The 24,606-nt window shown below is 52.0% G+C and overlaps 3 protein-coding genes across 3 annotated transcripts; 2 read left to right on the top strand and 1 right to left on the bottom strand.

The window, feature by feature from the left end:
- The first annotated feature begins 113 nt into the window (after nucleotides 1-113).
- Nucleotides 114-9,099, top strand: TGME49_219682 (pyruvate dehydrogenase kinase, putative). Its single transcript, XM_002370679.2, has 12 exons — nucleotides 114-1,140; nucleotides 1,452-1,810; nucleotides 2,330-2,404; nucleotides 3,249-3,341; nucleotides 3,924-3,975; nucleotides 4,447-4,500; nucleotides 4,937-4,975; nucleotides 5,251-5,300; nucleotides 6,112-6,186; nucleotides 6,369-6,659; nucleotides 6,873-7,487; nucleotides 8,239-9,099. Exons 1-12 carry the CDS (start codon nucleotides 672-674, stop codon nucleotides 8,341-8,343), a joined length of 2,277 nt encoding a protein of 758 aa, XP_002370720.2. The 5' UTR covers nucleotides 114-671; the 3' UTR covers nucleotides 8,344-9,099.
- Nucleotides 9,100-9,846: 747 nt separating this feature from the next.
- On the top strand, nucleotides 9,847-12,871 carry TGME49_219690 (hypothetical protein). The gene is made up of 6 exons (XM_018779854.1): nucleotides 9,847-10,206; nucleotides 10,704-10,781; nucleotides 10,984-11,027; nucleotides 11,385-11,441; nucleotides 11,886-11,999; nucleotides 12,468-12,871. The coding sequence occupies exons 1-6, from the start codon at nucleotides 10,099-10,101 to the stop codon at nucleotides 12,691-12,693; spliced, it is 627 nt and encodes a 208-aa protein (XP_018634791.1). The 5' UTR covers nucleotides 9,847-10,098; the 3' UTR covers nucleotides 12,694-12,871.
- Nucleotides 12,872-13,940: 1,069 nt separating this feature from the next.
- Nucleotides 13,941-24,447, bottom strand: TGME49_219700 (DNA replication licensing factor MCM4, putative). The gene is made up of 15 exons (XM_002370681.2): nucleotides 23,517-24,447; nucleotides 22,231-22,533; nucleotides 21,511-21,869; nucleotides 20,924-21,086; nucleotides 20,357-20,641; nucleotides 19,597-19,934; nucleotides 19,048-19,298; nucleotides 18,700-18,864; nucleotides 18,029-18,145; nucleotides 17,555-17,720; nucleotides 16,902-17,071; nucleotides 16,327-16,487; nucleotides 15,797-15,966; nucleotides 15,535-15,607; nucleotides 13,941-15,264 (listed from the first exon to the last, which is right to left on the bottom strand). Exons 1-15 carry the CDS (start codon nucleotides 23,776-23,778, stop codon nucleotides 15,203-15,205), a joined length of 3,045 nt encoding a protein of 1,014 aa, XP_002370722.1. The 5' UTR covers nucleotides 23,779-24,447; the 3' UTR covers nucleotides 13,941-15,202.
- Between the last annotated feature and the right edge of the window lie 159 nt (nucleotides 24,448-24,606).

Here is a 24,606-nt window from a genome sequence, read left to right as displayed (position 1 = left end):
AAGCAATCTTCGTTTCACGTGTCTTTCATGCCACAGAGCATGCACACCCTCGGCTTTTTCTCTTTCGGACAGCTATGCGCAGCGAGCCTTCCACTGAGTTACTTTCCCTTTCCCCCCTCTCCTTTCACTTCTTCTTTCTCTTCTTTCTCGTCTTTCTCTTCTTTCGTTTCTTTCTCCTCCACTCTCATGTCTTTCTAGAGGGGATGAATTCGCGCAAGGTGTCGAAGCAGCTGGAAGAGAAGCACGACATGCAAGGCAGGCAGCGAACGAGGGCAGGTTGCCAGTCGCCGCGTCTACCCCCGTGGTTAGTTAAAAACCAGGAAAGCCGAGGGAATTCGCTCGTCTGTTATTACGATCGTATTCGTTTCTAGAGAACTCCAATCTCTCGCTTCCCCGCCTCGGGTCGCTCTCCCTGTCTTCCTCTCCGAGGCAGGCCGACTCACCGGCCTGACACCGAGGAGAGTCCTGGAATTCTCTTTTTGACTTTCCCCGTTCTCGCACATTGGCGTTTCGCCGTCTTCTCGCTGTTCTCTCTCTCCCCTTTGCTAGCTTCTTCTCTCCGCCTCTCGGCGCCCACCGGGCGAACCCCCGCGGTGTCTCGTCTGTCTCCCTCGCGGACTTGCCGCGCCTCTTCTGCCGCTTCTTCTTCTGCCTCTCTGTTTTTTGACGACATGGCGAGGATACCTGCGATGTTCTGGAGCTCTTCAGCTCCTCCACGTTCTCACTTCGACAAGAAACCTGAAGGTCTTCTTCGTCGCCTCTCTGTCGAAACGTCTCTTCTCTCTTCTCTCCCGCGTTCTTCTCTCTCTCATTCTTGTCTGGTTCCTCTCTCTCGCTGCGCTCTTTCTTGTCTCTCCTCTCGCATGCGTTTGCGTCTCTGTCTGTCCGATTCCTCGGGTGCTGCTGCGTATGCCGCGCTCCCGCGTTCTCCCCCCGGTCCTCTCCCTGGAAGTTCGTTGCTTCGCGCCTTGCCCTCCGTTCCTGCCCTCGCCTCTGCTTCGTCCGCGCCGGGAGTCCTCGCGCCTTCCAGCTGCTCCTCGCCGCTGCTGTTCCCTCGCGAGAAGAAATGCGACACCACTCAGATGCGTGCAGTTGGAACAGGACGCGGGCAACAGATTGTGCTGAGCAAAGAGCGACACGGTGAGGAAGAAGACGTCCTCCGAGGGCGCCAACCTCCACAGCCCTCGACCTTCAGAGTGGAGAGAAGCAGTTACAGAGAAAAACAGTCGAGTCACCCGCGACAGAGAACCTGCACCGACTGCATGAACTCCTGTATGTATCCTTCTAACGGAGATTTGTATGTGGGTGTCTCCATCCACCTGGCCATATTATATGATGCAAACATATGGATCTGTGGCTGGCTATGTCTAGCGAGAGAGGTGTGTCTCTGTGTACGTGTAAAGTAGCTGAAATCAGTGATGCCGGTTTCTTGGCTGCCGTTCGTTCTTCAGATCAGCTGCTGATGGCGGAGATCACAGAGTTCGCGATGAGGCCTTGCAGACCGCTGACTCTGCAGGAAATTGCCTATCTCAAAGGCCCTCGTACGCCACCTCGGGAAACGGCCGCGCCCTCTTTAGAGGCCCCACTCGCTTCGTCAGAGTCGATTTCTCCTCCTTCTTCCTCTTCGCCTCCCTCGTCTCCTTCCTCTTCCTCTTCCTCTTCCCCTTCGTCTTCTTCTGCATTCACGGGAGCTGGGGAAGGGTACAGCGTGGAATTGTTTCTCTCCGTTGAACTGCCTGTGCGCTTCGCCAGTCGCATCAAGCAAATCGAAGCCGTTCCGCTATTTCACCAAGAGCAACTAATCATTCAAGTGGGGAAACACACGAAGAGAGACGCTGAATACATGAAACGCATACACAAATAACTTGCTTAATGAGTCGAATTCGTAAGTAGATAAGTAGGTCTATACGTCAATACAGAAAGAAGGACACAAAGCTGGTTATCGAAGACAGGGGTGACGCGAGACAGGAGCAGGTAGAGGCAAGGACGGGGGAGGAAAGAGGGAATGAAAGAGACATCGGCGGGGAGAGGCACGAGCCTCAACAGCCTTCCATCATAGGAGAGCCGAAAAGGACTGTTTCCTGCAAGCGGACGCTGGCGCGTATGTGAGAAGGTCCTTTTGTGAGTTGTGGCTACCTCAGGACAGATGCGTGATCGGGAGGCGGGGGAGAAGAAAATTGGAAGGATGTTCCCTGCATAGACGTCGTCTGGCCTCTTCCGTGCAAACGTTCTGTCTCATCCCACCTCAAGCAGACTGCTTGCTTCGTCCTCTTTCCTGCCGTTCCTCGTCTGTCTCATTTCTGCCTCCCCTCGCTCCAATCGCCTTCAGGTGCGACAGCTCTACGTCGAGAGTTTCAAACAGCTGCGAATGTGTGCATGGCGGAACAAGGAAGAATTTCGCAAGGTACGCAAGTCGTTAACACGGTGCTGTGTCTGTTTTCTCGCTCTTGGTACCTGTATGCGCGAACGCAGCTCATCGACTATTATGCGTTCTCCACCTGCGTCGAAGAAAAACCGATTTCACATGTTGGAGGCACTCACGCCTACACAGCACGAGACAAGCATCGTCCGTGAGACAAAACGCCCACGACGTCCTTTCAAAGTGTCTAGGATACACAGACATATATATATATATATCAGCATGTAACTGTGTATGTATCCAGACAGAGAGATAGAGAGATCTGCAGATAAAACATCTCCGTGTGCGTGTATGTTTATAAACATCTAAACATGTGGATGTCCGTGAATCGGTGCTTTTATGTGTGGAAATGTTTTTGTGAACAAAGACCGATCCGAAGTCTCTTCACCACCGTATGCAGCGAGCGCTCCTTGTTCTTCGCTTAAGTAGTTGAATTTACTAATGTCCATTGCGAAGTGACTCAAATATCTCCATGTGCCTATGGAACTTGTCTCCTTCGGAACGTGTGTCAGTTCTTTTTTGTGACTTGTTTTCCAGCCCCTGTCGATTTTTGATTTTTGTCTGGACGCAGCAACGGCCACCTTCCGTCTGGTTTTTGTACCAAGCTTGTTTTCGAGTTTTCTTTCCTTTCTTCTTGTCTTTACGTCTCTCCGTTCGTGTCTGCATCTGCCTTCCTTCCACCCCCGTTACCTCCCTTCTTGTTATCTATCTGCTTTCTTTCCTCGACTTCCTCACTCTTCGCTTTACTTTCGTTCGTTTCTTGACTATTTCCCCCCCCCCATGGTGCCGATGTTTTCGCCTTTATTTTCGTTTTTTTTCCTTGTCTCAGCTGTTGAAAGACCTGAAGAGGCGCCACGCCCCCATCGCGCCTTTGCTCGTCACGGGTCTGCGCAATTTGAAGAAGCGTTTCCCGGACATCTTTGTGAGTTTCTGCCTAGGCCTTTCGCGTTTTGTTTCTCTGTGTCCGTCGACGACGGCCTCGTTGCCTCCACGTAAAGACTGTATGCGCATCTATGGAGAGGTTATTGGCACACCACTCCACATATCTCCACTGTGAAGCGTCTGGACCCGGCTCTGCGTGAGTACATTCAGTCATCTCATTTGTAGTACCGTGTGCATTTTTCTAAATGTGTTTGTCATTCTAGATGCGCCTCCCCGTATACATACGTATGTATATGTCTACTCTTCAATGAATGTGAATATATTAAAAGGTCCACAAGTACATATCTCATTATATGTGTGTGTGTGACGGACAGCGAGCAGCCTGGATCTCGATAATTCACCTCTAGGTGGGTGAATATAAAGATCTGTCTGTCTCCCGCATGCTTGTTCCTTGTCGGTTTCCTTTCCGTGCTTCCGGCGTTTTTAAACTCGCACGTACTTGGAGCAGGGAGTCAAGTCTTCTTCTTGGAAACTATCCGACTCAATTCATTAACATTTAAATGGTCATCTAGGCAGGAATAGTGGCTGAAAGGTCTGCAGCTGCTTTGCTTGTGGACTGCAGACGGACGAATTTGTAGACGATTTTCTCGATGGCTTCTTTCTCTCACGTATCGGTGAGTTCGTCTGCAACTGTTCTAACTTTTTAGCTTCCCTTCCGCCGCTTCTGCAGACTCGTCTTACTTGGTCTCTGCCTCATGTCTATCCTTTTTCAACGAACGTTCGATTGGAAACGCCGGAAGGCTTGCTGCGTCCTCTTGCCTCTTTGTCTGGTGCTTCTTTTCCGTCGTCTGCTCTCGACTCAGAGAAACGCGGAGTTCAGGATGGGGGGACTCTCGCGCAGTTCTTCCCGTCGCATCTCAAATACACTTCGTGAAAGCGCGCTTCCCGTTCGTGTTTGGATGCTCGTATGACGTCGTCGTTCCGCCTGTGGTTCTGTACAGAAAACGAGAAAATGTGCCGACCTTGGAATTCTCTCGTACGCGAGAGAAACGTCGAAACCGCGTATGAATGGGCAATCGGCGCCGCTGGGGATCGCCTGAAGGTTGTCAAAGTGTCCTTTTCAGTTCCTTCCCTTTTCTTTGCAGGAACCGAAATGCTAACAAGCGCGTATCTCTCGCCTTCGGGGATTGTCGACACTGGTGAGGCGTCTTGTTCTCTCTCGCTTTTTCTCCCTGCCTCATGTGCCTTTCCTCTCTCTCGAGGTAGATCTTGTTTTGTTATTGCCGCAGTGAGAGAAAGAATTGACTCTGTGTGTTTCTACTTGTTCTTCTTCCTCCTACGCAAATGTTGTACATCATAGGCAGGCACTGTCTCGTTACGTTCCTTCTTTCTTGATTATTTTAGGTGGCGCTACTCCACAGACAACATACTTCTTTTCCGTATGCGATGTATAGTTCTTGTTCACCTGTGTTTCTTACTCTGTTCTCTCTCTCCTCGCAGGTAACACTTGTTCCTCCTTTCGCTGTTTTCCCGTTTTTCTCGTCGGCTTCCTGATGTCAATACTTTATTTCGAACCGCCTGTGCGTTTTCACTGGTTTTTGACTTTTTTTCTTTCCTCCCGATCCTCGTTTGCAGACTGTGATCCTATGCAAGTGATCAAGAAGGCGGCAGGAGGTGAGGAGCGCGTCGCTTTTTGTGGCAGAAAGCGTCGAGGATAATTATTCACACTGCTGAAACAACATGAAGTCATAAGCGTGTAAGAGGGTCCAAGAAGATTGTGCATAGTGCGCCTCTTCAAGGAGAGGCAACTGAAGAGGTATGCACTCCCCGCTGAAAGCGCTACGGAGTGTCGTCGCTCTTCCTAGTTGTCGTTCGAGGTCGGAGACACCCCGCGTAGACTGGCGACTCCAGCGCGAAGGGAGTCGAATCTGTGATTTGTCTGTCTTCAGACGCAGAAAAACTGTGTCACTACCACTACGGCTGCTGCCCGAGAGTCCTGGTGAGACGCTGCGCATGCAGCCAAAATTCGTGCAACGTTCGAACGCAAAATGCTGCGAATTGCATTGCTCCTTTCCCACCAGCCAATTCGCTGTTCTCCGTATTACCAGCGTCTCTTAGTAGGTGTTCGTACATCGGACACGGATCGATATGGACACACAGCTATAGGTGGTCACAGTCTCCCATTTATCTGCATACACAGATCTTCATATGTCTAAAATCCTATTCATATGCATATACATATATATATATATATATTTATATGGGTGGGGATGTATATGCCTATTTATCTGCATATTTCTATACAAAATGTATGCATATATATATATATACAGATGTATTTATCCACATATTGGTGTGTGCAAGCACACATCTGTGTTGTAAGTGACTGCAGGTTCTTCACATCATTTAAGGCTTGGGCTTTTTGTGTTCTTGGCGACTACTGTCGCCGTATCCGTGCCGCTGCAAGCATTCGTTTGAATGTTGAAGACGATCCGAAAGGCCGCGAGAATGGACTCAGGCCATTGATGTTGTGTGCGATTTGTTGCCGCTTTTTGTATCTATTGTCTCCTCGCTGAGCTCGCATGTAACACACAGTCCCTGACCGCACGAGAGATCTGCGCATACGCAGACAGAAACCGATGGTCAGATACAAGTAGATAGATTAGATGCGTAGACAGGTTGACACATAAATACACAGGTAGGCAGAGAGATAGACAGACAGATAGAAAGAGAGATCTGCCGCTAGACAGCAAACATGGATGAACAGCTGGATTTCGCTGTTTCTTTGTTTGTCGACTTCTTCTGTTCAGATCTGGAACAACGAGCGCGAGCGTTTTGCATGTGTGCCGCAGTACCTCTACTACATTCTCTTTGAACTCTTCAAGGTGAGCTGTGCGACGAAGGTGCGAACAACGCACAACATACTTCCATAAAGAAGAAATTTACTTTCTGTCGCTCTCTCGTGGCATAGCTCCAAACGCAGATCGCCGGAGATGAGGCAGTTAGAGATACGGAAACGCCTGGCTTTAAGTGTTTGTGTGGCGCAAGAATTATGTCCTGTTCACAGAATGCGATGCGTGCGACAGTGGAGCGTTTCGGAGCGGATTCGAGTTCACGTCGTTCGCGTTCTTCCGCGTTCGACGAGGAGGCGGGCAAAAGCTTCTCGGGTGTACGGACATCTCGAGGCAGCGTAGGAAACGCGTTCAGCCTCAAGCGAGAAGAGGACTACGAGTACGACAGTTCGTTCTTGTTCTACGGCCGGCCCCCACAGTACGAAACGAAGCTGGCGGACTCAGACATGCAACTGCCTCCGATTCAATTGGTCGTGTCTGGGGACAATCGCGTGATTGCGATCAAGGTGAGTCGCGGACGCCTGGCAAGTGTCAGGAGGAAACAGCAATTACGAAAGGAAAAGGACAATCGAAGGGTCAGATCCTGCCAAGGGAAAAGCGTGATGAGAGGGAGCGAAGGCTTCAGAGGACAGGCGCAGTGCGTTGAAGAGAAAAGACGCGTCGTCAGGACTCGCCGCGTGTGTCAACCGCCTTGCTGTCCCTCTCTTCTCTTTCGTCAGATGTCTGATCAAGGAGGAGGCGTAGCGCAAGAGTCAATCGACAAAATCTGGAGCTACATGTACACCACAGCTCGACCCGTCGAGATCGGCCTTGGCCAGTCTCCTCCGACTGTCACCGTTCCCGACGAAACTCCGTCTCCTCCGACTGTGGGGTCTCTCGATGCTGCGCCGCCGACGATCCCCGGCGCGGTCGGAGACAGCCGGCGCAGCGGAGAGACAGGCCCCGTCTGGGACGCGGGGGCGACCGATGCGCCGGCTGTGGGGGGCAACACCCGCCAGTTGTGCTCAGGCTCTCGCGCGCCTTCTCTGGAGAAGCCGCTGCGCAAACTGGATACCGAAGAGGGAAGTCCGTCGGAAGGCCTTGGGATGACGGAGACAGACATCCGCAGTCGAGGAGACACCCACCCGACGCCAGCTGTCGGGGCGAGCAGCCCCCCCACGGGCGCCGGCTCGAATGGGCCCTCGACCCCGCAGGTGTCTCCCCTCGCAGGCTTTGGATGCGGCCTTCCCCTCAGTCGACTCTATGCTTCGTACTTGGGGGGGAGACTAGAAATTCTTTCTCTGCCCTTCCATGGAAGCGACGCCTACCTGTATCTCAATCGAGTTGGAGACAAAGTAGGCAGCCCACGCCCGCAATAGAGATTTCGCAAATCAATACAGGCATACAAGCATACATATATACATACAGACATACATATATACATACATACATACATACAAACATATATACATGCATATATGCATACATACATATATACATATATACATACAAACATACATATATACATACATGTATACAAGCATACATACATACATACATACATACATATGGGTAGCTTTTTCGTGTCTTTTCAGACTCCTTGGGTGTGGTAGAGGCGTATGCTTCTGTCTGTCAGTGATTCACTGCAGTGCCAGCACGCATCTCTGCCTATGGGCAAGACACACATATTTGCATTTCTTTGTGCGCATGTTTGTATTCGTTTTGTGAGTGGACAGACGGGTGTTCTTCGTTTATTCTTCCACTGCCTCATTCCCCTGGTGTCGCGCTCTGTTCATGTTTTTGGTGGTCCCCGAGACTGCCTGAGACGCCTCTCGACAGCTAGCCGGAGACGGCCAGGCTTTACAAGGCCACAACTGTGTTCTCATAGAGAAAGGACGAGTGCCAAATTCATGGGACTAAATATACAGTAATTAGAGGTGTTGTAGATACTGTAGGAGTTTTAAATGGAAACCTCTGCCAGGACGTTAAAGAAAGCTTTATATCGTACAAATGAGTTTCTGTACGCTCTAGTGAACGGCGGGGTTCAAACTGGAGAGCGGATGGGAGTCCTCGAGTTCCTGCCTGCGTTTTCTTTGGCTTCTGCAGGAGCGCATGCCCCCCAATTCATTTCCCCACGGTGTGACCCAGATGATAAGAGGGGAACTCCGGACGCAGGAAGAACTCGAGCTCCTCGGACTGCCTCGGGACTGACTACGTTTTGTGCGAGAGCATGCAGAGAACCCGGCGGTGCTGAGTCGACGGCCGGTCTTTCGCGCTTGTCCCTGCCCCCGACCCCCCCTCTCACCGCCCACAGTACCCGCAAACTGCGTTTTTTTTTACACATAGCAGTTTATATTTGTCCGTGTAAGTGAAGGTGTTAGTATGCATGTGAACGTACGTACATGAAATGTGCAGCGGTTCACTTGTCTATAGAGAGATGCATACATTTTGTATGAACACCTTCAACGGCAGCAAAGGTAGACTCAGTTTCTTAACTACGTGTCAGTGGGCTTTGAATATTTTTCTGCTTTTGCCGCTAAACAGTATGCGAGTGTAAGCGTGCTACGAAACCACTGACGGAATAGGGATGCATATCTGCGCTTGCAGCGATATAGGTACTTTGGTGGGTGTCGATAAACGTGCGATATAGGGATGTTTGTCCGTTAGATCGGCCTGTGTGCGGTAGGAGTTTGCTCCCGCGCTTTTTTTTGTGTCTGAGCCTCTCGCAACTCGGCGGCGAGGTCCGACTCCCTGATTTTTCTTCCTTTTTCGCGGGACGACCGTGTAAGGAACCTCTTGCAGGGTTCTGGGGAGAAAAGCCCGGTTCCGTGAGACTTTTTGCAAGCGCTGCGAGTTTTGTCTTCTTTCCCTGCAAGCGAGGCTGCTTTGCCGCCAGCAGTGTACACCAAAATTTGCTTTGTCCCCGAGAAACGCCAGTCCAAAAGAATGAAAACCCGTCATTCGTGGATGCATCGGCCATTCCCCTCAAAAAAACAGTTCTTAGCGGCGTGCGTATCCACATCGGCGGAGTGTGCCACTAAGTCGGTCCCCGATGCAAGGCTTCGATACATCAAACGTTTGGGCGTGCGTTTTTATAAATGAAAGTTTTGTAGGATTTTGACAAGGTGGTTTGGGATACGTAAGTCTCTCAGCGAGAGCGGGCGAGTTGAGTAGCCAGGACAGACACGTAGATTCACACATGCATGCATCCTCGCCCACTGCACTAGAAACGACCTGAGAGAGCCGCTGCATCTAACGGTACTGGGTGGATTCTTAGCGTTCTCGCAAGTGCATAGCAGCAGGTTACCCGAGTTTGCGCGAGTTTCACGCTTTCACACGTGCTGTGCTTGGAGCTTTGTTGACGGACAAGGTCTCGCGTAGCCTTCAGTACTGGGAGCAGCCCAACAGGAACAAGTTTCAGGCCTGCCTCAGAGACACTGGTTAGCCTAGGACACCCGTTCACGTTCCTGTCAGCATGCAATCTAATTCGTCAGGCTGCGGCGGCTTTCATGGAAGCCGCGTGCGAAAGCAGAAATCCCGTGACCCTCAAATAGAAAAAACTGCCACATGCGCGTTTCGTAGCCGTCCTCGTGCTTAGTTGGGAACTTGTCCGCGTGAAAAATCGTACTACTGTAGTATGCACGCAATTCTCGAAATACAAAACTACAAACATGCTTTCGGATGTACGGTTCGAAGTTCGTGGCTCTTGCCGTCTCTCGGCACACATTCTGAAACTCTGAGCTGCTTGCAGACGCGGATTGTACATATCTCAGGCATCACGTCAGAACGCGGTATTACATGTTATCGTGCCCTTTATAGGTTGTATCTCAATTGTGTGTTTACCTACCTTCTACTGGCACACTGGAGTGATTCTGACCACCGTGAGAGTTGCCAGATACCACGTCTGAAGCGACCACTCCAGGCTATCAGCGGTTTGCACACGTGTTTGCCCTCGGCGGGATAACGATGGACGCGGGTGTTTTTTGCCTCTTTTTGCCGTCGGCGGCTGTGGCGCGTTTTGCGAAAGACAGCGGAGACGAAATTCGCCGGGAGAGTCTTCTGCAGGCCTATTCCGTGCGCTTCTAGCTCAGCAGCATCGCTTTTCTGGCTGCACTAGCCCACCTGCTTTACGACGGTTGCGCCCGCACGAGAACAGCGGCAAAAGCGCTGGGCACGGCCTCTTCAGCTTCGCCGTCTCGTTGCGCTCGTTTCTCGGAGCGCGGAGTGAGGAATGGGAGCAGGAAGAGCCGCAAGCTGGTGACAGGCTCGCGTTTAATAAACATCCTTGGCAATTTACGTTTCATGCTCGGCGTTGTTCCATTGAACTTGGCCGAAACTTTGCGTTTTTCTCGCGGTTTCTTGGCGCAAACACGCTCCAACGCTCACTTTGGCGCAATTTGTACCTAATCTCGCTTGTGAGTCCTTTTTACTTTGTTTGCCCCTCGCGTTCGAGGTTCTGCGGCTGCCATTGGGCGGCTTTTGTAGGGAAAGGGGAGCGGCATGTGGGAGGACTATCTTTTTGGCGAAGATTTTCGGCGTTTTTTTCTTTTTTTGTGTGGTTGGACCTCCAGCTACAGTGTTTTTTCAAGTCCCGTGTTCAGGCAGAATGTTGCGTCCGGTTCGGGTGTGGTCGCAGCAAGACTGTTAGTGTAGGTACACAGTGGCATGCGTTCGCGGCAACGTTTTCCCGTTTGTGTTGCTGGATTGCAGGCTCTCCAATCGACAGAGGACGTCTTTAGCAGAGAGCGCCGCACGTAGAGAATGTGTCTTTTGTTGGAAGGGGGTCTGTTCGTCTCCGAGTTTAGTCCTGATCGTCTTGCCAGTGTCGTTTTGTGGTGTTGCTGTGCATAGGACACAGAGATGGCGAAACCTAACGATTTGGCCGGCCTTGAGAAGTAAGAGGCTTTGTCAGTCGTCCAGAAGGTCCTCAACTTCAAGGCAGAACTGTCCTGACAAAACAGGTGTATACTTGTCTCATACCGGTAGAAATAGGTCGCGCTTCCCCGCCACTTTGGTTTGCGGGTGGCAGCGTCCACTGTGGGTCCGTCTCTCTGTTTTTGAATTTCCAAGCGCCAGAACAGGCAAAGCGACGGTCATCATCACGGCTTGCTGCTGGCTTTCGTGACCAAGTCGATCTCTCTTGGCCGTTGTGGCAGGTTTGAGACACCAGGGGGGCGCGAGTAAAAAAAGCTATGGCACGTCGATACGCAGTTGACCTTTTGCGTGTGCTTTCCGGTGTCTCTTTCCCTTAGGGCGTTGAACAAGAACGACAAGATCGACTTGGCGCGAACCGACACCTTTGTCGAGAGGTAAGAACGCTGTGGAAAGTAGTTTGTGCATACCCGGCGACATCTCGAGAATGTGATTGTGGCCAACCTCCCGGTACGCCCACGTGTGGACACCAGTACGTTCATTTGCAGGATATCTCAACAGCAGCTAACCGTGTACAGTTACTGTGTCCACACCGATGGTCATTCTAGCCACCGTACCGCGGACTGGGTTAGCCGGTGCAGCAGTTCGTCGCTTCAGGGTGAGGTGCCTCTTCGGCATTTGCGTCCAAGTTTCGTCTTTCGACGCCAGGAGCGACAGCGGCTTCTGCGGGTGGCACGACGTTGCCGGTGGAGTGACGCTGACAAGGCCGCATTTGGACAGAGGCCTTCACATTGCGTGTTCGGTTCCGTTCCGCATTTCGTCTCCGGTGTTTCCCTCCAACAGCTGCACTGCGATCGCGGCCTTTTTTGTTGCGTCTGTAGGGCGGAAGAGCTGATGAACAAGCAGCTTCCCGAGAAGCACGAGCACAACCAAGAAACTGAGAAAATGGTGGCGTTCGACCGTCGCAACTCGTCGAGTATGCTCGACGCCTCTAAGTAACTGCACCGAACCAGGAGAGGACGCACAGAGAAGGCCAGAGGGTCGCGACGTCGAGAAGGATGTCCGCGCAGTGGCTGCTGGGCAGTATCGACCTGTGCTGCGGGCAGATGCTACTTTTATGGAACTGTGCTGCAGGGCTCCAGTTGAGTGCAACAGAGAACGGTTTTTGGACTGCATTCGCCGCGCGTGAAACGACACGGAAACGCGGTGGAATGTTTTGGTGGAGTGCGCGGTCTCAGGGTTGCGTGCTGTGTTTTCCTACTCATATGTCATTTGGCCGCCTCGTTTTCTGTCTTCTGCATGTCCGTGAGAGTGCAGTTTCTGTGGGTGTCTCGCAGTTTGCCGTGGGGAAAAATGGCATATGGCTGACATTGCGTGAGGGACGAAAGGAGCGTTGGGTGGGGGCAGTGTTGCCAGACAACGAACAGGAGACCCGGGTGGGGCTCTGACACGTTTTTGTACAGGTTATCTCCGGTTTTTTTCCCGAGGTTTTCTCGCGCCTCTCCTTTTTCCAAGGAGACGGTTGGCGAGAGAGCTAAGACTGTTCGGGGGAGGAGAAACAGCCAGGCAGAGATAGGGGCCAAGAGGCCATCCGAGGAAAGGACATGCTCATTGAGCAATGACGCACTGCAGGTCCAGGCGTATTCGAAGATAACATCCTTCGCTAAAAAGGATCAGAAAGGTTTTTAAATGTCGACAGTGGGTTTTCGTCGTGCATGTTGAGAAGACGCTCCCCGGTCCGGTGTCGCGTCCCAGTGTAGAGGAAAAAGAAACCTGTAAAGACGCTTTCAAAGCCGCCGTGAAGCTTTAAACCCTAAACACGACGCACGCTTATTTTTTTAGTCGATCAAACTTTTGTGACAGCAGAGTTCGCAATTCACAAAAACGGGAAAGTTCAACACAGTGTTCCCGGATAAGCCCAACATTTTCCAGCCACAGAGTGCACTGCCTCCTGTCTCGACATTGCGGCAAAAAGTTAGAGGATAGGGATGAGTCATCTGCAGAATCCTCGTTTTATTTCCTTTCTGCTTTACTGCTCCTCTTGGACAGTTTGAAAGGGAAAACGCACTTGCAGTTCTAACACAGGACATTTTTTGCTTCACTTTCGCCCGCCGTTCGTGCAGCATGACTTCGCTGACTAGATGCCATCCGTGCATTCATTCTAGCTTCTCCCTTTCAGGCGCCTCGTTTTTATAGCAGTGAAAAGCAAACTTCTCTTCCTGTCTCGACAAAGGAAGCTTGGCTCCTCGAAGAAGAGCGCACTGTTCAGTTTCAGATCGCTTGTCACTCGTTCACCGTTCTTCAATGACGCTAGAGTTTCCATTTATTGCTTCTGCTTCTGTTCCAACACTCAGGCCCTGCATTCGTAAAAGGGATCTCCTCTTTCTGAGGGTGAATTATTATCAAGGGTTAAACGCGAGCCTCGCCGTGCTGTCTGTTGTGATGGGACCATGCGTGAAACTCGTATAGCTAACGGAACACGCATCAAAGTCAGTTATCCGTGAGCTGTACATCAGACCGTTTAAGACAAGAAAGGCCTAACGATGACGAAAGAAAAGATGAACAACATTCAGTCATAGAAAAGTAGAAAGGGTACAAACGCGAGTCTCGGCAAGGTGCCCACGCAGTCACCACATTGTTCGCAAACACTTCGCCCCTATATTTTCGTCCTGTTGGTATTTTAGATCTGGACACACATTTCGACAGTCCACGTCATTTTTATCCCAGCCATGTGGTGTATGTGTATGCTGCAGTAATTGTGTGGTGAGCCTGCGTGTTACCGGCCTTGAAAAAGCTGCTCTTGTGCACTCGGCTTCCTCCGAACACCAGCCTTTTGTCTGAGAATTCATGTTCGATTGTGTACGCGACAGAAGCCGCCGTCTGTCGACGTACGAGCTTTGTTTTTGCTTTGTGGATCATCTCTACGACGCCACAAACGGTTCCTACGGCTTACTCAGTGGACCTGACGACCGAAAGCGAGTTTTTCAGGACAAGTGTGCAGCGGCTGAGTTCTTCCCGAGGCCGAGCCGTTTCTTTAGAAGCTGTCAAGAACAAGGAAGGGTCGTGCGGGGCGACCGACGCGGCAGATAAGATGACTTCGAAAAATCGATAAGCTTCTAACAAAAAGAGGGAAAATGCGCGGCCAAGCGGAGTATCACTGGCGCAGTACATGTCAAGAGCGTCTCGTGGGGTGGCGAGAAGCGAGCGATGCACCCCGAGTCCACGAAAGTGTTCGCACAAGACAGAAAGCACACACAGTTTGAGAAAATGCCTGTCTTGCTAAACAAAGCATGATTCAGGCTAGCGCCGTACAGCTGCATAAGCCATCATGGAGTGCGTATCGACGCCGACACAAAAAAAAGACAGTTGAGATGTCAAAACCTCTTCATCGACAAGTTCCAACTTTTTCCGCGACCGAGTTGCGTCTGCGTCCCCGCCTCGCTTGAGAGTCAGATTCTTCCACGAAAGTGGAGCTCTGTTAATACCCATTAGGCACGAATTAATGTAAGCTTCTCATGTACATGGTTCACCGCCTTATCAACAGTTCGACTCCAAAGAACACAGAGTACCGTTTTTCACGCAGTTTTGCCGGGCCGTGAGGGAGCTTTTCTCCTCCAAAGTTGTTCAAGTGTACACTTACGGGGCGTTTCTGGTTTTTGTCGCCAGGGTTTTCTATGCTCGACGTGGGCTTCGGAAAAAGCACTTTTTCAGAATCGTGAGTCAGCCGCTGAACGCCCATGAGCGACCTGTAATTGTGGCGCGTCGTCGTTCTTCGGTTCATGCGGAAAACGTCCCCCCCGTGGCCTCAGTTCTACAGATTTCACGCTATACACAGAAATATGCCTATGCGTGCACAGACGTAATCTGACGATTGCACGATCCGATGCTTTGTTGGTCGAATTCTAGCGCGTATTAGTGAGGACTTGGTCTCCGTTTCTTTTAGCAAAAACTTGGCACCGCGAGAACAGCGAGAAGCCACGCGCCTCACCAGGCAACCGACACTGGTGCATTTTTCCTATTTTTGAAGAGACGCAGCACCCGCCTCTTCAACGACAAACGTTGCCTCCGTCATCACTAGCCTATTCAGCTGACGGCTCTTCTCCCCAGTCCTTGCATTCTCTGCCCACGGAGAACGCAAATTCACAAAGAATGTCCAGCCTGTTCTTCGGGCGTCTCCTCTCACTTCTCAGTCTGCTCTTCACGCAGTCGCAGGCGACGCACTCATATGGTACAGACCGCCAGGCTTTTTTGTGACAATCTCTGAAATGCAAACCACACACCCGCCGAGACATCCGAGATAAGCAAAACCGAAACAGAGAAGCGCTCAGAGCTCACACTCCCCACAAACGCAAAGACATACACATATAGCCGCACATGTTTATTTATGGATAACCGTTGCACAAATACATATATATACATATATATATATATATATATATATATGTAAATAGTTCGGAATGCATGCACGTTTGTTTGGAGACTTGCAGTGTATGATGAAGTGATATAGACGAAAGTGGAGTTTCTTCTTACGGTCTTTCTCGAGGTTCGAAAGCGCCTCAAACAGCAAGTTGGGCTCGACGATTTCGTGGCGACCACCAGTTTCCTGCACACACGCATCGGAGACACCCGGCAGTCGCGTTCACAAATTCCTGCGCGTGAAACGACCCGTCTGAACAGAAGCACTGTGTCTCCATCTCCCCTCGTCCAGCCATACTTCTCGGCACATCTCGATACATATGCACTTATTCTACACACTGCAGATATAGAAATGAATACATGTTTTGACCCTTACTCTCATGAGTTCCTTGACTTTGACAAAGATGTCCTCGCGAGTCATGGCAGACTGGCCCGGGGCACTTGCTGCTGCAGAGAGAACCTCCTTGATCGCTTCCGTCGCTCGCTGTGCAATCATGCGCTGCTGGCGAGTTTGGCCAAAGTGAATCTGGTCAAAATCGATGCGGCCTGCCAAGAAGACCGACAAGTGCATGGAAACAACTAGACATCTCAGCCAGACACACTCGAGACACATACCAACATATATATATATATATATACATATATATATATATATATATGCATACATGAGTACGCATCACAGGATGTAGGAAGAATGAGGCAACGATGCCCCTCTGTTTCTCTCTTCTTGAAGCTGTCTCTCCCTCTCTAGATACATATATGTATATATATACATATATATGTACCTGTGCATATTTATGAGGATTTCAGGAAGTATAAATGAGACGACGGGCGAGTGTTCCTGGAAACATTTTTGTCTGCGGTTTGTACAGAATGGGGGGTGGATGTGCTTCACACAGTGCTCACCTGTGTAGGGATCGACAAGCGATTGGTACGTGGCCAAGTTCATCAGTCTCACAGCCTCGATGGCGTCTGCGCGGGTCACTTCCTTGGACAGGCGCATCTTCGCGAGAGCCTCGGAAATGCGAATCAGAGACTCGAGTTGCCGAATCGTCGCCGTCGGGTGTCTGTACACCGCAGAGGGACTCAACAGTCGACCGGGTCAAGGGCAAAGTCGCGAACAAAGCAAGAAGAAACCTCCTCCCCATTCCCCCGGCCGCGGGAACTGTGTCAAGCTGTACCACGTCGAATACACGGCGGCAGTCGAGAGACATCGCATGGAGTCTGACTCTGCGACGCCGCGAAACCACCCACCGCGACAACGCATGGAGAACCCCAGGATCCCTTCGGCTTCGTGCGCAGCCACACCTTCGACTCTGAGAGCTCAGTGGAGAACATGGCAGCGACTGGACGCGTCTCGTGTGAGTGTCTCCATCTGTCCACCCGCAGCTCGAGGGTGACGAAAGTCGCGCAAACTCGCGCAAGTCCCGGAGATCACCTCCTGGGCGTGGATGGCCTCGGGAACCTCCAGCAACTCTTACTTGGAAGTCACGTCCCGGTGGCGCATGCGAAGATATTCGTCCCGCAGGTGATCGCGAGCCTCCAGAGTCAAACGCGGTGCGCAGCGGTACCGACAGTACGCAATGTACAGACCCAAGAACCCTGCCGGCAGAGGCGGCCGCGTGTCTGCATGCGTTGCACTTCCATCGTCCTGGAAACACAAAAACCATGGGCCAACAAGACGTTCGACTCCAAGCTAGCTACGGACGACACCCTGCCCACATCCGTCTCTATTTTACCTCTGGACGCCTGTCCTCTTATCTGACCTGTCTGTCCACCAGTCCGTCATCGTACGCGAATCTGTCTTTTTCAGCAATTTACACAGGTACAGGAGTGAGCATCGATGGAGAGAAAAAACAGAGATGTGTGTTAACTTTTCTGTCGACCCGGCATCTCTGAGGGCAGGCAATCTTCAATCCAGAAATCTGAGAAAACGTAGAACTCTTCTTCTCCTCTCTCCCTATCGGATGCCCTGCGTCTCTAAGCGGGTGTACCTCACGCGCTTCGCTTCTCGCGGGGGTTCTCCGTCTCCACCCCCCTCGCTTCTGCGCTGCATGCAAGTTGCGTTGACCTTTGAGAGGTCATTTGATTTCTTCCGGGAGATTCACAAAAGAGCGTCGCTTCGTCAACTCACAGTCTCGGGACTTTTGCGGCTGCCAAAGGAGCGGCAGAGGCGATGGGCAAGCAGCCGATCTGTGCGTGGATCTGCCGTGTCGAGGAGCAGATAAATCAAGTCGAAACGCGAGAAAAGAGAAGGAGGCAAATTGATGTTCTCAATCACGGCGCGGCGACGGTCGTACCTGACAAAAGTGGAGAGAACGTCCACAAGGCAGCAGCGAGAAATACGCGAGCAGAAAGGCGAAAGAGAGTTGGATAGACCGCGAACGCGACTGAGACATGTAGAAAACGAGAGAAGCAGACGCCCGGCGAGGGGGGTGTGGCGGATTGCTATGGACACAGAGGAAAAGGCGAGAGGAAACAACAGCGCTATAGCGGGCGAAGTCGAGAGAAAGCGAACGAGAAATCTTCCCCAAATTTCCTAAAGAAAGCAAGATGCCGTTTTCAGACTTGACATCATTTTCCGCGTCTCGCAGAACGCAGGACCTACCGAGAGCTCACTGGATTTGCGGACGCGAGAATCGCAGTCCGAGCATTCAGCGAGGCGACAATGCCTGCCTTTGCGACTGTCACAGTCTGTTGCTCCATGACCTCATGGAGAATGGACCTGAAGAAGCGCATAGAGAGCGCGAAAGAGAGACACATGACCCAAAAGCCGAATCGAGGTGGATATGCACCAGCGGGAGAGAAAGGAGAAGAACGAGACGCCCGCAGCTGTACGGACACCGGTGTCAGTCTTTGTCTGTGGATGCACAACTGCAAACGCTTACGCAGGCCTGAACGCCATGCCAGTCTTTGTGGAAGTGGACTAGGTATCTGCGTGAGCCAGACCTTTGCTACGCTGCGGGTGCCCCGCCTCCAGACGACGCATGCAACGCATGCAAGTGCGTGGCTCCACGAGTGGGGACACCGAAAAGACATGCAGTCCCCGAAAGGCAGAGCCAGACATTCGGAACACTGCATTCGTTGTTGAAACTGCAAGTGAGGCCTGGACTTCTGGGTGCACCGCGCCCCCCCCCCTCTCCCTGCAGCGCAGATACCAGTGCTCGGCAGAGAGGAAAGGGAAACCAGTGCACGCAAGGAAACAGAAAGATAAAGATTCACTTGCGTTTTCGCGAGTCCTTCTGCAACTTATTTTCAAAAAGGCCAAGGGCTGAGTACCTGCCGGCTTCTTCCATCTTGTCGAACTCGTCGATGCAGCAGACGCCGCCATCCGCGAGAACCACGGCTCCGCTTTCAAGAACGAATTCGCGAGTTTCCGGATCCTTCGACACACAGACAGTCAAACCGACTGCGCTGCTGCCGCGTCCCGAAGTGTACATACACCTGAAGGGAGGCGCAGAAACAGTCAGGAGAATCCGAATTGGCGACGCGGTCGGAGGGGGAAGCGAGGCACAGCTCACTTTTCTCAGTTCTCTCGCGACGCAACTCGCGAAACAGTGGAGACGGCTCGCTTTCCGTCGGGAACTCGTTCCTCGACTCCGCTCTTTCTCTCGCTTCCCTTCGTACCTGGGCGAGATCTTATGCACATACTGCAACAACTGCGACTTGGCAGTTGCAGGGTCGCCGCAAAGCAGAATGTGGAGTTCGTGGCGCGCCTTGCTTTTTCCTTTGCCTTCCTGGCCGCGCGTCTCGCCTTCCTCCTCCGCTGACGGCAGCAAGTGTGTCCCGCCCACAAGTTGACACAAAATTCCTTTCTTTACGTCTTCACGTCCAAACAGCGAAGGCGCAAACGAACGCACCAGCAGGTCGTATACGTCCTGAAAACACAACGAAGAGGTGCACAACACACGCCCCTACAGAGCCTGAAAAATGCATTCACCTCCAAATCAACAATCGCTTCCAGATACATACCTGTAAACATATACATACATACAAATCTATTTATACATACATATATACATATATATATAGAGAGAGAGATGCGTACATCCATGCACATCGCACCTCTCTCAGTCTCTGAGTTTCTCTAGCTGGGCTTAGACGATTACAGATAGATACGCATGTCTGTGTTTGTGTGTTGTTTCTCATGTCGACTGAACTGAAAAGCTGCCTCACAGATCGCTGGCTGATTTCTTTGATTTTGGCTTCGACTTCTGGAGAGAAGTGGAAATCTTCTCCATCGAGGGCGACAGGCGCTGCCCCGGAGATCGCGGCTGCGGCCGCAGTCGCGGCGTCTGCGTTGCCTGCAAGGCGCGCGCGTTCCTCTGCGTCCCGGCCTTCTTCATCGCACGCAGCGTTCGCCGGTTCCTCCAGAGAAGGCAGAAACAGCGCGCTGCCGCGAGCAGACTCTCTCGACTCCTTGCGCGCGTGAATCAAGCTGACAAACGTTCGGAACACTGCGTGCTGCAGCCGCAGTCGCGGATTCACTCGCAATGGCGCGGCCTTGAAAACACCTGAAATGCACAAAGAAATGAAGCGGGGAAGTGAGGACAAACGGCGACGAGGGCAGAAGCGAAAAACAAAGTGCCCTTGCGACCACAGATGCTTCGGGACCTCAAACCCATTCCATACAGTCCACACGCGTGAAGACGTAATAGTATACATACGCACATGTATACATATATATACATATACATATATATATACATATATGTATATATATACGTGTCATTTTATACGCACACTGATTCGTTTAAACACCGACAGATACATTTGCGTGTACAAGCACATCTGGACCCCAGAGACTGACAGATATGCGCATGAGGAAACAGAGCCAACGCGTGAGTTCTTCAATCCGCTTGCACCGGCGAACCCTGCGCGTGATCGGCGGTCGCGTGATGGCTTCGAAGCAGCGGCCGAGCTCCGCGAGATTTACCGGTGAGTTCGACGCGGTCGCCAGGGTGGCAGCAATCGACGAGGTCGTCGTAGGCGAAGACGGAGATGGACTGCGGGGTTTCTCCAGGCTGCAGCTTCTCTGGAAGTTCGACGAGTTTGATCAGCTGTTTCGACGCGAAGGCGCACTGCTCAAGCCACAACTCGAATGTGTTCGCTCCCCCGCAGGCTTGGCATTTTTTCGGCTCGAGCGCCTCGCCATTCACCACGCATTCGTAGACTTCTTGCAGACAGGCCGTGTACTCGTTCACGTCCACGCGCTTCTGGCCTACAGACGCGAAGGAGGAGGGACGCAGAAGAACATCGAAAGCAGACACACGAAGCAAGGACGGAAAGGGAGAGGAAGCGACGAAAGTAGGAACGCAAAAACGGCGACCCAAACGAACGACAGCGAGCAAAAAAAAGACGCGAAGAGGACAGACGCGCGAGCGACGAGAGGTCGCGTTCTACTCGCGTTCGGAGTCGTTTCCTTGAGCCGCCGAGATGCTGAAGTGTCTGCTTCGGGTTCGAAGTCTGTCGACGCTACGAAGTTTCAATCTCATGAACGCACCTTGGCATCTGAACGCAGCCATCGTCATTTCAGGCAACACTTCGCTTGTCCGAACGACGATGCCCTTGAGACAGACGAGACGATCCAGATCGACAGACGGGTCGAGAGAACGAGCAGAATCCATCAAGGCTGGCGGTTTGGAAAACAGACGCAGGCGGGGGGCCTGCAGACGAGACGCGAAGGAAAATACGCAAAAAAACATCCGTCTCAGTGAGGCTCTCGATATCGCATGTCGACATCCTCCACCTGTCTGTGTCGATGGAGCACATCTCTCGCTTTCCACCCATGTGTCTCCGAGTCCCAAATCCACGCCTTTCTCTTCCTCGGTCGCCTTGTCTCTCTTGCTCCTTATCTTTCTCGCATTCGCCACCCTCGCCGCAACTCGCCTCCTCTGTTACTCCTTCTCTCGGAGCCTCTCCCCTGGTCGTTCTTTCCTGTCTTCTTCGTCTCCCTGGTTCTCGCGCAAGTCGAATCGTCACTCTCTCTCTCTCTCTCGCAACCCTCCAGCTCTTCGCGACCCCCGGCTGCACCTCTCGCCTCGGCTTCCATGTTCTACCTTCCTGACTTTCCTCTGTCCTTCTTCCTACCTGTTGAAGGAGGACTTCCTCTGCCCCGAGATGTCCCGCACCCTCGTCGCTGAAGCATCCGTGCAGCTCTCGGAGATCCGCAAACTTCCTCCGGAGAATCGCGTCGAACGCAGCAATCGCGTCTTGCGGCGCATTCACTGCCGCGTCGTACAGCTGTCTGTCGAAGAGAAACAAATGCTGGAGAGACACGTCGAAGGAGAGACCAGTCTGCGAGCTGTGGCCAGCCATCAGCGCCGCCCCCCGGCGCTCCATGTACTGCAGTAACTTGATCGCGTAGAAGCTCCGACACCCTGCATCTGCGTACGCTGCGTCGTTCGCCAGAGCCGAGATCGCCTTCTCCTCTTCAGAGAGCTCCAAAACTGAAGACACCACACCCCACGACTCCACCGTGCGATTCAACGCGCAGAGAGAACAAAGCAAACAGCGAAACCCAACCAACAAGACAGCGACGCACAGCAAGAGACACAGACACACGTCAGAGTCAAACGCACAGATATGCATGTACCTCGTAGCCCCATGCATGCATCTGGAACAACGCCCCCACGCATGCACCTACACCTAATAGACAGACAGATCTATAGATGCACGCATGCATGCATCCGCATTCAAGCACAGTTGTACATACATGCATGTATTTTTGTGAGTATTCACACGCATGTGCATGTGTAGACTGGTGTATCCGGAGATGGGCGTCGGTGCGACTTCGAGTGTTTTGCGTACTTCCTTCGGTGTCTTCGACGCGGAAAGTCTCGAAGAACTCGTTGAATTTTCTTTCCATGTTGCTGTCGACGACCTCCTTGGGGAGTTCAGGGAGACGTTGCATGTCGCTGTCTTGGAGCAAGAACTCCCTGCCCATGTCCCCCAAGTCGGCGCGAGCGAACCGGACTCTTCGAACCGCCAAGGGAGTGCCGCCGTACTCGCTCGCAGAAGACTCGAGTCCTCGGTGCGTCGCGGCCGACATCTGCGGCGCGTTCTCCGACAGATGTTGCGAAAAGCCATGGGGAAACGCTTCTCGCTGTGTCGCTGAAGAGGGAGCAGTCACGTATACACACAGAAGACGAGACGTGAGATGAGCCTCTCGAACCACAGACCCAGCAGTTCAGCCTCGGCAGAGAGCGGGGAGCGCGGCGAGAGGAGGCACCAGACGCGGGTGAAACAGAGGGAGAGAGCAAGGAAAGAGGAGGGAGACAGAGGAAGAGGTGAGAAGACAGATACAGAGGAAGACACGGAGACAGACGGGGAGGACAGAGAGAGAAAGAAAGAGCGAGAGACAAAAGAGGGAGAAGGAAAGAGACCCGAGAGCTGCGGTGAGCGTATGTCGCTCGAGCAACTCAGGCTAAAGAGGGAGTTCTTCCGAAAACGACAGACACAACTCTTTTGAGTCTGCATGCAACTCTCTGGAGACATTCACATCTCCTGCGCGTTAACCCACGAACAAACACCGGCCTGAAATTCCTCATCACATGCACAGATGCAGCAGCTGGCTTCTGTGTCTCTTTCCTGTCTAGCTGCTAGAAATACACTTCACAGTATATGTATGTATATGTATATATATATATATTCACAGTCACATATTCACATATATATATATATATATGTAAATGACAATACAAGCCTATATGTGAGTGTGATTATCGAGGTCATGTGACCAGGCTGAAGATCGGAAGAAACGGAGAGACGACGACGTGAACTCTGAATCGTTCTCCACAAATGCAAAAACGGACTTTACACCTATCCACAAATTCTTACTAATAACTAGTATGTACCTGGGTACAGAAGCTTCAGGTCACAGGTACACCTTTACATATATATATATATAGGAAGGAGTGAAAAACTATCGAAGACGAAAGCGTATGAATAGGTATTGATCGGGAGAAGCATATGCAAGCCTCTGGACAGTACAAGTGTGAACAAGTTTCTCTTTGCTTACAGAAGGAGATGGAAACGAGCACAGAGGGAAGACCATGAATATATATATATATATATATGAGTATATTTATGTGTACCTGGGCGTCGTCTTCTCGAGAGAGGAGAAGATCTCTGGAAGTTGTCCTCGGCGCCTTGAGTGTCGTGTTCGGCCTCCATGTTCTCCCTTCCTCCCTGACTTTCAGCACCGGGGAAGTTGCTGACTCTTCCTTCGTCGCCTCCTTCTGTTTGTGCCGCGTAGCCTCTGAGCGGCGTCACTTCGTCCTGCATTTCCATGTCCTCTGCGTTGACTTCATGCTCGTCAGGCGGACCTGAGACTCGCGAGCGAAGTGGCGAGGCCATCGTGGCGGAAAAGGAGAGAAGGCGCGGAAAAGGAGAGAAGGCGCGGAAAAGGCGGCGAAGAGAGAGCGGGGATAGCGCGGCGAAAGGAGAGGAAACGGCGGAGCGGAGGGGGCAAGGAAAGGCAGCAGAAGAAGAGACAAAGAGAAAGAGGGCCGACGGAGAGGAGGGAAGGAGGCAAAAACGGGAGACCGACCAGTGTCGGCCAGAGGAAACGAGGAGAGAGGAAGGGGCCGGACAGAGAGGAGACAGGGCAGTCTGTTTTTTTTGGAGAGAGACGAAAGAGCACCCAGGCAGGAAAAGAGAGAGGCCGGGAGCGAGGAGGGCAGCAGACAGATGGATGGACAGCGTTTCAGAAAAAGCGAGGAACGGCGAAGCGAGGCGAAGAGCGACGCGACGAAGGAGACAGGAGCACAGAGCTGCCAAGGAAGGAATCAGGCATCAACGAGGCCTGGAGAAAAAGGATGTGAGTGTCTGGTGAGTTTTCAAGTCTTTCTTCCGCGCCTCCTCTTTTCACCGGAAGCAATTCATTTACTTTCTGGCCGACACACAACGCGTTTTGACGGAAGTCGATTAAACGCACTCGTGGACCGCGGCGTGTGTACATCCACCCGAGAGAGAGACACGAGAGACACGCGAGCGGCGAAGTGCGTTTTCCTCGCCGAAGACGAGGTCTTTCCACGAGAAAAAAAAGAGGAACTCCGCAGCTTGCTTCCCACAGAGAAAACGCAGAACACGAGAGGAACCTCCTTTTCTTTTTCCGCAGAAACGCTCTTCGAAGACCACAGGAGGTCGAGAAAACGAGGGGGGGTGGTGGAGGGTCAAGCGAGG

This window comes from Toxoplasma gondii, chromosome XII (assembly GCF_000006565.2).
Source record: "Toxoplasma gondii ME49 chromosome XII, whole genome shotgun sequence".
NCBI classification, from domain to species: Eukaryota; Apicomplexa; class Conoidasida; order Eucoccidiorida; family Sarcocystidae; genus Toxoplasma; species Toxoplasma gondii.
The sequence above is the reverse complement of the archived record's forward strand: the minus strand, read 5'-3'. Positions and strand labels throughout refer to the sequence as shown.